At 40.5% G+C, this 12,148-nt stretch overlaps 2 protein-coding genes across 3 annotated transcripts; one reads left to right on the top strand and one right to left on the bottom strand.

The window, feature by feature from the left end:
- Positions 1-523: 523 nt before the first annotated feature.
- On the bottom strand, positions 524-7,672 carry poldip2 (polymerase (DNA-directed), delta interacting protein 2). Of its 2 annotated transcripts, none has more exons than XM_012836237.3 (11): positions 7,270-7,672; positions 5,953-6,034; positions 5,373-5,470; positions 5,144-5,243; positions 4,971-5,046; positions 3,345-3,455; positions 3,114-3,250; positions 2,789-2,815; positions 2,455-2,580; positions 2,286-2,365; positions 524-1,397 (listed from the first exon to the last, which is right to left on the bottom strand). In XM_012836237.3, the coding sequence occupies exons 1-11, from the start codon at positions 7,449-7,451 to the stop codon at positions 1,283-1,285; spliced, it is 1,134 nt and encodes a 377-aa protein (XP_012691691.1). In that variant the 5' UTR covers positions 7,452-7,672; the 3' UTR covers positions 524-1,282. The 2 variants fall into 2 exon arrangements, with proteins under 2 accessions (XP_012691691.1, XP_012691693.1); XM_012836239.3 differs by having other exon boundaries at positions 5,953-6,028; positions 7,270-7,669.
- A 189-nt stretch (positions 7,673-7,861) lies between these two features.
- Positions 7,862-11,004, top strand: tmem199 (transmembrane protein 199). The gene is made up of 7 exons (XM_012836185.3): positions 7,862-8,121; positions 8,425-8,627; positions 8,722-8,795; positions 8,900-8,989; positions 9,083-9,125; positions 9,250-9,362; positions 9,470-11,004. Exons 2-7 carry the CDS (start codon positions 8,447-8,449, stop codon positions 9,563-9,565), a joined length of 597 nt encoding a protein of 198 aa, XP_012691639.1. The 5' UTR covers positions 7,862-8,121; positions 8,425-8,446; the 3' UTR covers positions 9,566-11,004.
- The last annotated feature ends 1,144 nt before the right edge of the window (positions 11,005-12,148 follow it).

Raw genomic sequence — 12,148 nt, 5'->3', positions numbered from 1 at the left:
TAAGGTAAACCATACAGACCACTGGTTTTGCACTTTCAATTTAAAGCTACAAGTTAAATTAGGGTAACAGAATTTTTGAAAAAAATTAGCTTAAAAGTAATTACGCCAACCTCAACAAAACCTGAAGGAGATTAGTGTCATGAGTTGAGTATTTGCAATGAATTCGTGAATTCATGCATATTTGCGCTTAATCACCGTCTTAGTATAACACTGACATCTAGCGCACGACCAGTGGAAAGCACTGTATTCTACAGCTCCCCTGAAAAAATAACAAAATGTATGTATGTATGTACTATATATTGAAAATATGAACCCCGTATAACGGCGTGTATCCTCTTCATGACATGAACACATATCGATTCACCCTCGTGTCTCTGGGTTGAGCGTTTCAGAGGAACAAAAGAAAACGACACACACAAAAACACAACACATCGGCCTGTACAGCATCTCAGCTCCTTTAAACATACTCATAAAATAAAGCAATATGTTGGTGCTGTAAAAGACAACTCTTGGACGTTTGGACTATTCTCAAATGCATGTTTTATTTTGTTTTGCCTTTACAACCTTATTTACAGTACATTGAGGATCCATTTCAGGCATTCATTTATTCAAATTAAATTTTGATTTATAAAAAAAATAAAATAAAAAAAGATTCCACGCAAAGTGGCATGAAAGTAGCAGGAAACGACACTGGAGGACATGGTAACTCACATTCATAACTGTGCAGCTGTCCCTCACTCCCAAACCAACCCATTGGTTTTGCATTTTACATTCTGTGGGTGGAGGACCCCCATAACGTAACAGCTCAGAACATCAGCATTCCACTGAAACAAATAATCTTATAAAGCATCAGCTGAGATCATTCTGCTTTTCTCACAGATATAAATAAAAACTGAGGAACCACCTAGAATTCTGGCTTAGAATTCAGCAAATTCCTATGGTTGCCCAAAGGCCCTATCTGACCAGTGTGCTTCATCTTTCAACCTCATTCTAGCTCTACCTGACCATCAGGACTTCAGCTATATGTCATGTGAGCTGGAACCTCAGCGACAGCACAAACCTCCATTTTGTTCTTTTAAAAGCATCAAGGTACAATAAGCCATGGCTATAGTGCTGAAATTATGTCACCATTGAAAATCTTGAACCAAATAAGATTATTTAAAGATCAAGGGCAAACACTGCGACATCTGAGATCACTGAATCCCCAGTGGAGCGACAGTTAAAGGAAAATGTCTGCATGACTACTGTTGGCTGCAGGTGTGGTGCTGTGTGCGGGGCTGGGTCAGAAGGAATACCCAGCAGGGGGCGCCTTGTCGTCTTTGTTGCTCTCCAGAGAGAAGGGTGGAATGCGCACGTCAAAGTGTGAGCCGTCGGTCCTCTCGATGCGGAACGTCCCCCTGTGCACAACACAGCAAAAAGCAGGCACTCAGTTATGCTAATTTTCACCAGTTTCAAACCACATATCGCTATGCATCAAGGTCCTAAGTGATTTGTGACCGGTCAATGGTTAGGCGGTTGGTACCTTTCTGTCCTTGTCAATGTGACTTATAGGATATTATGATTATATGGAAGCCAACCAAGAGAACAGCCCCAAAAGTTACGGTGCAAACCCATGACAGCCACGCGATACGCTTCCATTGCTTTGAGTGGGCGTGTTGTAGCGTGTGGAAATAGCATAACAGACTGGACTAGTGAGCTAGTTAGCAATCTGATTGGCCGCTGCCAGGAAAAATCGCTCCTCATTTGCATAGGATTCAACTTTTTCCAACTGTTATCGGTCGCGTCGCCCAAAACGGTGGTCTACGTCACAATGGATTGGCTCCCGTTGAAAGGCATGGTATTTAGAATATCGCTTCGCTCGTAACGGTGTCATGGGTTTGCACCGTAAGTCCCACGATCATGATGCCAAACTAAACCATTCAAAACATGCACAATGAACTAAAACAAATACAAAACACAATTACATGAAAGCTGGAGGTAAAATCTGTAAACATACCACATCATTTAAGTACAACAATATCACATAGGCAGACATGACTGATACAATGGGTATGTTTACTTTTATGTTTGGCATATCAGAAAGCATTCAAAGGGTTCTAACCTTTGTCCTATTTATTAGGTCATTTTTAGTTCTACTTTTCTGCCCCTGACCACAGGGTTTTTGGCAGTTTGACAGTTTTAGACAGTGAGAATCCCCCCAAAACATCCCCTTTGATCTACTATCTATTAGATCCTTTTAAAACCACTCTGGGAGCTATGGACATGCCACTTCAGTTAGAACTCACCACATGTGTCCGCTTGGTGCTTGCAAAGAAACGTGACTGCTGTACTGAAACGCTGGCTGCTCTTTTGACAGCACAGGCTCCTGCAAGGTGACAAGCGTAAACAATCCCATCAGCCTGCAAGGCCACACATGTTTTGAGACACTTCTAGATGCTTCACAAGTCTACTCACTCTGCCAACTACTCCCCTTCCCCTGACCGTTTCCAAGGTTCCTGAGAGGCTAAAGATCCTCCAGTGTCTCTCTCTTAGCTGGACCACTTCATTGCCCATGTTCTCCAGACGGATACAGTATCGCCACTAGGTCACACACATACGCACACATCCACTTTATTACACTGCCACTGGTAGTGATAAGGCTTGGTGAAAAACTCCATGTAGACCCACAACATGTACTTAACATTGTGTCGGGGAGATCTGAATTACCTTAAGTTATTAAGCACACAAAAAAAAGCACAACCAGATTTAAACAATTATTAAAATAAACCTCTGGTGATGCATTACTTACCCAATACACATGGGAATTTTGAGCTTCCTGTGAAAACGGAGAAAATTTGATCTGAGTATGGGTAGAAACACAAAACATGACACAAATACAGTCATAAACCATCAAATGGAAAAGTAGCAGCTGTGTTTTTTCCCCAGCTTCCTCAGACCTGTCTGCCATCTTAAAAACTCATGGTTCCTATCCCTTTCGTACAATTAACCTGGAAGAGTCCATGACCTAGATCAAATATAGATCTGAGCCACTTGACATTGCAGAGGTTTAGTCTGGCTGTCTAGCACAGGTGTTAGCTAGGTGAAAAGCAAGGCTTGAGTCACAGCGATCTCACCCTCATGCCCATGTAGAAAGGAATGACAGTGACGCGGATGTTCTCTGTGGTCTCCCGGTGTACGTCTGAGAGCTCCAACCAGGGGTGGTTCTTCTCCTGCCACGCCTGCAGGGTGTCTCTTGCAGTGAAAGGGGGATCTGGAAGATGCATGGAAAAGATACAAATAATATCAGTCAATCTATCAAAGCAATAGGTTGACTTTGAGTGATGACAGAAAGACTAGTGGCTTACTACTTTTCGAGGGCTTGTACATGAGGAAGCGCTCAAACAGTTCGTGCTGAATGGGCACTTGCTCTGCGGAGTTGTAGGGCAGGATGTCTTCATGACTAACATAGTCCAGACCTGAAAACCCCAAAGACAGAATATCACATCATGACCTTACATCCAACAGTTGGGCTAAATTCCTTGTAAAGGCTTACTGAGGCAGAAAAACAGACAGGTGAAAATTACATTTTAAAAAGCCTAACAAAACCTAACAAAACAAGCTAATTATATTTAGTTTATTTAGGTTAAGGCAAGGCTGTTACAGATGCCCCCACACAGTATTTTCCCAAATATTAACTGCACCATATATAAACTGCACTACAGTATTTTATGTCATTTTATAAAACAAACCCATGTATTAACCAGTTTATTGAACGTAGTTGTGCCATTTAAAAAAGTTGTATGAAGTAGGGATGGGCATTTCAAGCAAAAATACTACACCTACACACCTCCCCACATGCACACACAAATACCCCATTCCCACTCAGTGAGCATATATTTTGTGTTATGGTGTGGTGTGGGAATGGACCCTTAACGTTTAAGTCTATGTTTATTTGTTAATTGATCCCCTGGCAACCTAGTACCATGAACTATAATCTTCTGACATTCTTGCAGTGGGAATTGCAACCATTAATTGAACATGTTCGAGAAGGGCAAGGTCTCCCACCCCCTCATTCGCTAACATTACATTGATATCAGGGTAAGCCCTTGCTCCGTTGCTAGCTAACTAAGTAAACTTTTTAATAACCTTCCACGCTTTAAATGGAAGAGTTCCATTTGCATGAAGTGATAGCTAGTTATCTCACTGGTGTTAAAGTCTCCTCGATTTCACTTATAAAATTATAATTGGAAAAGGTAGAAACCCTCAGGGTGTCTGTGCAGCTTCATATTAAGGAGTTCATATTAATTTGTTTCATCACACGATAGCAGCTGCCAACTGTTAAGATGGTTCCCTAAGCTAGAGATAACCTGGCTATGAACTATCCTAGTTAACTGGCATGAGACCTTGCACACCTTTTCCAGAGGTTCACGCTCCATAGCATCCCGTTAAATACAGTCTCGTAGGAATACATAACACCCCTTACTTTATTATTATGGAAGACTGAATGTGACTGAGTGTGAATGAAAATGTATTATCCATGATGACTATGTTGTTTTTCGTATGTAAAAGAGGGAGAGAGAGACACCCATTCACGCTTTATCTGGCACAGTTACTGTGCACGTTACTAACTATCAGGCGGGAAAAAATGCATTCCCGTGTATAGGAAGCACCTGAGTATTAACCGCAGGGGTGCGGTATCTCTTTTTGGCAATCAACTTTATTTGGAACTGTTTGTGTTAATTCTCAAACATGCGTCATAGAATATCCACTTAACACGTTAGTAAGAACCCTTATTTAGTAACAGCAACAAAAGCAGTGCATTAGTGAATCTGCTCCTAGGACTCGCTTAAATACTTCACTGGTTAAAAGGTGTGAGAATGGTTAGCAGAGCCCTTGACCTGTGTGGAAAGGCTGCTGTGAGCAGAGCCCTAGCCAGAAATAGGTGCAGGCTCTGTTGCATCATAACAAGCAGCTGTCCAACACCACCTCACCTGGAATGGCATAGAGGGCCCTGCTGTCATCATGATTGGCCAGGAACGTCACTGCTTCTGTCTGAGACCGCTGAGACTGTCAAAAGCGGTCAAAATCAACATTCTACGACAATACAAACTGAGCTACAGCACGAATTGTAAAGGCAAGGAGATAAGGGTGCAGGGTGACTCACTATGTGAGGGCAGTCCCGGGTGTCTATCAAGACCTGGTAGTATGTGTGTGTTTTACCCTTCACCTCTTTAGACCCGTTAGTACCAGGTGGATCTTGCTTGCTGCAAAAATCAATATTTCAGAGTTAAAATAAATGCATGGAGCAGACAATAACGATTTTTAAGACTTAACTTAATTAACCAACAATTGTCAATCAACATGAAAATGTAAAGAGTTCACATCAAATATACCTCTCAGAAGAGGGAGGAGTGACATCGCGGTCATAGAGACGTGCATGCCAGGGAAATAACACTATCCCCCGGTAGCCAAATACACTGTGGAGGAAAAGCTGTGGACAGAATATAAAGGTCAAACCTTGAAAACATACATATTACAATGTTTATGTTGCCCATGATCTAAAATAACTCATTATTTCATTAGATCTTGAGGTCAACACTGATTGAACTTAATAGCCATCTTATTAACCAATCAAAAAATGGTAAGACAATTAGTGCTTTGTAATGTTACAAATAAAACCATCAATAGTTACATTATCAACAACAAGCTGGTGGTCATAAACTAATTGTCAGTTACAGAAACGGACCCCTAAACTCAAGGGCAAGTCAAGATCTTTTCAAGACAATTTCAAACATATTTTATAGCCTCAGCACAGTATAATCGCTACTGAAAGACGTAATTTATTTTCCTAGTCACCATTCTAAACTATAAAAGAGAGATATTTCCTCTCTGGCTCTTTCCCTAAAGGAGTGTTGCTGTTAACAAGTCTTTGGTCAGTCCCACTAAGATCAAGTACGAGTGACCACCACTCACCTGGCCTGTCTCATATTTGCCATGGTGCTTTGGGGCCTCAAACACTCCCACAGGTTCCAGAACCTTCCCCTCAGGCCTGTTTCTGCCAAACATTTAACAGTGCATAAGAAACAGACAAAACACACAGTATCCAAACAGGCAAAAGTAAATACATGCAGACAAAACATAAACAACAACACAAACAACAGCAGAAACAGGTGTCCAAATTAATCTGTGGTATTTGTGGATGCATGTTAAGGCCCAAACCGTTTAAAGTAGACAGGCAGATGCTTGACATAACATTGTTAATGATTACAATCAAAAGGTAGGTCTACTACTTGTGGAAAAAAGATGGCAATACTTCAAATTGAAATGACAGACAAACAAGTGCAGTGCTTCCATCAAGCACAGAGAAAATAAATGCAGCAATGACAAATTCTGAAAATAGAATGGCACAAAATTATGTAAAAGGCCGGTTATGTAAAACAGATTCGGAAACATTGGCCTATGCTGAGTATGGGGTGAGCCAACTGCCAAAACCCAGCCCTCCCCCTACAGCGAGATACACCACTGGCATGTGAGGCCAAAGAAACAGCACCCATTTACTTTCAGCCCTGGCACTGAAAGTTGTGTTATGTCACCATTAGGAGCTTGAGCCTCAAAGAGATGAGCGCCCTATGCCTTGCAACATTGAGCAACACTGAGGGCAGAGGCCCAACTATGTTGTCTTTGGCAAATAAGAGATAGACAAATACTGAAAGGAAAGCAATTAAATATGTAACGTTAGCATTTGAAACCATCATGTATTTAAGTTATGTGCCCAAATGCCTCTTTAAATGATGTAAGAAATATGTTATGTTGCTACAACTTATAACATAGGGCATACTACCCAGACTGGAAGGCCACAGTATGGTCCCCATTACTGTAACTTACTATGGTACTCCAGCTTTCATGCAAAAGTTGATGTCAGTCATGGAATTCGCCACGTTACCGTTTAATCTTTTTCGGGCATACCATTCTGAAGCGTTCAAGTTATGTAGCGTTACTGACATTTGCAATAAGAGCATACGACACAAAGTTAGCTGGCTAGCTCTGGATATTAGTTCAAACTCTAATGTTACATTACAGTCTATGTTAACTATGTTCACGCATTTGCATTTGCAAGTCAAGTGTTTATATGCATAGGTATAAGAGAATGACACCAGAAAATATGATCAGTTTCCATTTGTAATCTGTAGCGTTGTTGAAATATTAAGTTAACACCACCCGACGTAACGTTAATGCTATTTCTACTACTCGCATGGCAGGACATGGACGTCGTCAAAAAACAACTCTTACCGTGACGACATGAACCTCGTCTGCTGGAAGTTGGACAAACCACAAGACGAACATTGCAAGCGAGGTCTATTTAGTTCGAGTCCACTGTTGTATTTAATCACACTTAATATTCTGTGCGCACGTTTCTTACTACATTTACTAACAGTTGACAACAGACCGCGCCGAATGGCACACGCAGCCATCTTTCCTCAGGATAGTTGCAGTTGCACACGCAGACTCACATGAACGTCAGTTAGGTGCGAGGAAAATTAATCCCTGTCTAAAACTCTGCTGTATCCATTCGGATGTTATTACATTTTGTTAGAAATTACCATACTGGCTAGTTTGTGATGTGCATCAAGCTTGCAAGAAAGAAATCACTCCAAATGTGTTTGTTCCCAATTATAGACCATGATGCATTGCTGAGGATAATATACATATTATAAACTTCAAAGTAGTTACCATTATGATAAACGAAATTTAAACAAAACCTTGGAAGTATTACACATGTGAGAATACTTCTAAATTAACAATACCCACGTAATTTTATAAATATAGTTTTTGAAAAACGGAAGTAATCTTACGTCACACATCACAAGGTAAACAGTACTAAGATAGCAAGTTAGCTATCTAGCTAACCTGTCGAGGTTTTGCAAGCAAGTGCGACAGCTCTGCCATGATCATCATTTGATATTGTCATATTGCCTTTAGCGGCTACAGAACTTAACATTGAATAGATAGATATATATATATTGAGAAGTGTCATATCTATATACATTTGTTTTACGGATGATTTGTGTCGATATTGTTCCACTCAAACGGTTAGCTAACTTTAGCGTGGCTAGCTAATTCAGCTACTACTATTCATCCAAGGTGTGTATGTTAAAAAAAATTTGGTACACCATAAAGCTTAATGACTGAGTTAACTTACCTTCTCGTTGTAGCGATTTCGCTTTCTTCTGCATGTTTTCTTTAACTAACCTAAAAACAAACAGTGGCACACTAGCGTTAGATAATGTTTATAGCGAGTAACCTGATATGTTACCAGCTAAGTTAGCTATCCTAGTTTCTTTTGTTGGCTTATTGTGAAACTGGCAAGCGAAATCAAATTCACGAGCATTTAGATAATTATCTGTAACATTGCAGTACATATCCTGACATCATTTTTCATTGCAGCCGGTGTACCTCACTACAGAGGATGGCGTCATCTTTCGTTGTTGGAGTCAAATTCAGGGAGAAGGTGAAAGAATTGTTGGATAAAGAGTCTTCAGTTCCCACAGACTTATTCGAAGAATTGGAACCCATACTTGATGGAGACGGGGAGTCTAGTATACGTTTTAAAACCGTGAGAAAACTGAACACATACCTCCAAAATCATGGTGAGGAATAAGCAGTCTTATTGTTTGGTAGATGTTAACCAGGCCTAAATCCTGTGGAATTTCCTATGTCATTCATACTGCTGTGTTATGACAGGACATCCAGTCTACCTTCATGAATTGTTGGAGGAGAGCGTGCTGTACTTACCAGAGTACAAAAAGCCTCCACGAGTAAGTAAAATGGTATTAAGTAACCTGTACCTACCAGAATGCAAAAAGCTTGTTGTCAGAAGTGCCACATTTTCATGGTAAATGAAGCTGTCGTTCCTCTACAGAATCCTGAGTTGGTGGCTCGTCTAGAGAAGATAAAAGCAAAGCTTGCTAATGACGAGTACAACCGGATGACAAGAAATGTGAACAACCAAGTAAAAGGCAGTCATTTTGTCAAGACCATCCTCTCATTTGTATGCGTAAGTCATTCAGAAATGCTAAATTTACTGTGCTTCTTTGCCATTTAGGAACTTAGCCGTCATGGGACATTAGCAGACTTTGGAAGGGAAGGTTAGTGGGCTTTGAAGGTTTTTAAAGTGACTTCCTGAGCATTGTCTTTGAATTTGAAAGCTAAAAGGGATTAAGTCACTGATCTGTCTTGGTACCTCCTTTGGTTTCCACACTCTGTTTTCAGTGCGTTCGGCCAAAGCGGCAGTTCTGACAGTCTTCAACTTCCTGGTTACGGTGGCTGCAACATTTGCCTGTGCTTACATCTTCAGCCAGTATATCTTCACAGAAACAACAGCTGTAAGAATATGTTAATTCATTTCGTATCCCCATTCTTTAAGAACAGTAATATTTAGCTTAAAAAAAATGTTGTGTAATAAGGTGTTCCTATTAACTTTTATCAACAGCGGGTGATTTCTGCAGTGATTGCAGCCTCTGTGGTGGGTCTGGCAGAACTTTATGTCCTGGTCCGGACTATGGAAGGAGATTTAGGGGAGCCATGATGCCCACCCACCCCATTACTCTTTTAGTTAATACATTCCAAAAGGATATTTGCCTCTATATGGAACTAAGAAGCATCTGTCTTGTGACGGTTCAAACCGAATAGTCTGGCTCTAAAGAATGAGAAGGAAAACCTGGAAGATGAAGTACACATTGTGGCAACAAATGGAGTACTTAGGCCACACAGCAAATGGATATTTGTTTTGTTGTCTGCTTTGTTTTCTTTTTTGTTGACCTGACCTGTTTGTAAAAACATGTTTTGTGTTTATTTGATTTTGGTTGTTACTTAACTATACCTATTCCTACAACATATTTATTTTCTTCCGAACTACTGTCTTATTTCTTTTCTTTAGAATCCATGGGTTGTATCAATCCTTTCCATGGTAATCTTAAAAGTTAAAAACATTCAAGAGATATGATCGTGTGCATTCCTTGAAAACTAAAAGTCTGTGTTCAATTTGCAAAAATAAATACAAATTAGGTTGTGAGAATTAATGTGTGTCAGGATCAGTGATATTCCAGCTGGCGTAATTTTATTGTAATGACAAATAATATTCTGGATAGTACTAATATCGCAGTTCTCTGTATGTTGTATTTAAACAGTACTGGGAAGCTAAATGGACAAAAAAGATGGGACATTTCATGACTTATTATACATTGTGTTTTGGAAAGCACAGATGCCCCTGAATGTTTTTTCTTCCTAAAGGTGAGTGGCAGATGACTGCACCTCACTCCAGTCTGGAGAGACAGCATATGGGATATAGCATTACATTTAAGGCCTTTGAAAATGAGGGGCACCCATCTGTTGCTGGCATGGGTAACTCAGTTCTGACAATTCCCCCTTACTTTGAAGCTTTGAATGTAGTATTGGTTTGTTTATTATTTTTACATTCCCTGTGGCTTCTTCCTTTTTGGCCGTACCAGATGTGTCAGTAATTGTTGTGAGCTGCTGATCAGTGTTAATCTTGTTTGAGAGGTTTTACATGCAGATGGATTTGGGAGACAAGCAGCAACAACATTCAGCTAACAACATGTAGAGGAAAATAGCTATCAAATGATTTTTCTGACAACAGGTGTCCCTTGCCGTGATTTGTATTTAATACACCCCTTAAGTAGGGATCTGACATTGTGCCCCCACCTAATCTGTGTCATTTTAATCTTTTTTTTATATCAATACATAGCAAGTAGTTCTGTAATATTGGTGTAAGATTAAAATATGTAACTACATCTGCAATGTAAAAAAAGTCTCTCTCAAAGAACTGAGATTTGACACCCGGATTAAGAATTGATTGAAAGATTATTTGGTTTTAGAGATGATTATGATATGCTGGGATCACTGTCCAGCAGGCCAGTGAGTCGTGAGGCACTGGTCATACCTCTGCTGTATTATTGCACAGGAGACCTTAAATCCATCTTGAATTAAAGAGTCGGTAAGCTGATAGTCCTTGAGCTTTGTATTTTTTAATTTATTTCTTATTTGTCTGACCACTAGCATTTATGAAAAAATATTTTTGCTCTCAAAAATAATCATTTCTGTCATGCCAGCTTTCTGAAAAGACAAATCATTCTAATCTGGCTATCATGAAAAACTACTGCTCTAACCTTTGGCATGACATGAATCAAGTGAGACAAAAGAATTACATGCAAACCCTTCTGACATACATATATGTGAGTTTACGTCAAGCGCCTCGTGCCATGCAACACATAGAAACCAGGTGGGAAAGGATGACATTTGGATACAACACAGATGATGCACAAGTCTTTTACAAACTAAACATACAGAATGTATAACGTCAGGAAAAATACTAGAACTCCATAAAGTTAGTTACAACAGCTGCATTATAGATCAAGTCGGAGATGTATCCCATAGAGGTTTGGGTGCCCACAAGAAGATGCCCCTGTCCCTTGCTCTCATCCCAATATGTTTGCTGTGGATGTGGAGGAACAGTCTGGTCCTCTGGAATGTGAGCATATCTGGCCTTTGACTTTGGGACAGAATGTGCCTTGTGGTGCCAGTATCCTGAGGTGACAGTGCAGGACTGGGGGAATCCATTTGCATTCATCAGAGATGCATGGGCTTGGTTGTTGTTGCATCCTGAAACTCCAAAAGTTTCCCGGTGCATGCTGTGATGGTCATTCTCCCATGTCCGAATTTCTGAAAAGTTCGGCCCCATGGAGTAAACCTCTTGGGCTAAGGGGGTGCTGTGAAGTTTGATCCAGTCTGTGGGGTTCGGCTGTGATCCAACATGGCTTTGATGGGGTCTAGAAATATCATGACTGTTAGAGGAACTGAAGTTGTTCCGTCGAAAGAGAGAATCTGACGCACAACTCACAGAGATACCGCTGCTTGGTCCTCTCTTAGCTGGTTTGGTACTTTTAATGCTGCGGGCACGTCTGTTTTGGAACCACACCTGCGACAGGGGTCATTCGTTTAGAACAGGATAGTGATGCATACATTCCATGCAGATATAAGTATTGTGTTGCACAAACCTGTATCTTGCTCTCCGGTAAGCGCGTCAAGGCGGCCAGTCTTTCCCGCAGAGTAATGTCAGGATACGGTGTCACAGCGAAAGCTTGCTCCAACT

The sequence above is a fragment of the Clupea harengus genome, chromosome 9 (assembly GCF_900700415.2).
Source record: "Clupea harengus chromosome 9, Ch_v2.0.2, whole genome shotgun sequence".
NCBI classification, from domain to species: domain Eukaryota; kingdom Metazoa; phylum Chordata; class Actinopteri; order Clupeiformes; family Clupeidae; genus Clupea; species Clupea harengus.
Note: the sequence above shows the minus strand (reverse complement) of the source record. Positions and strands in the feature narration are given on the sequence as shown.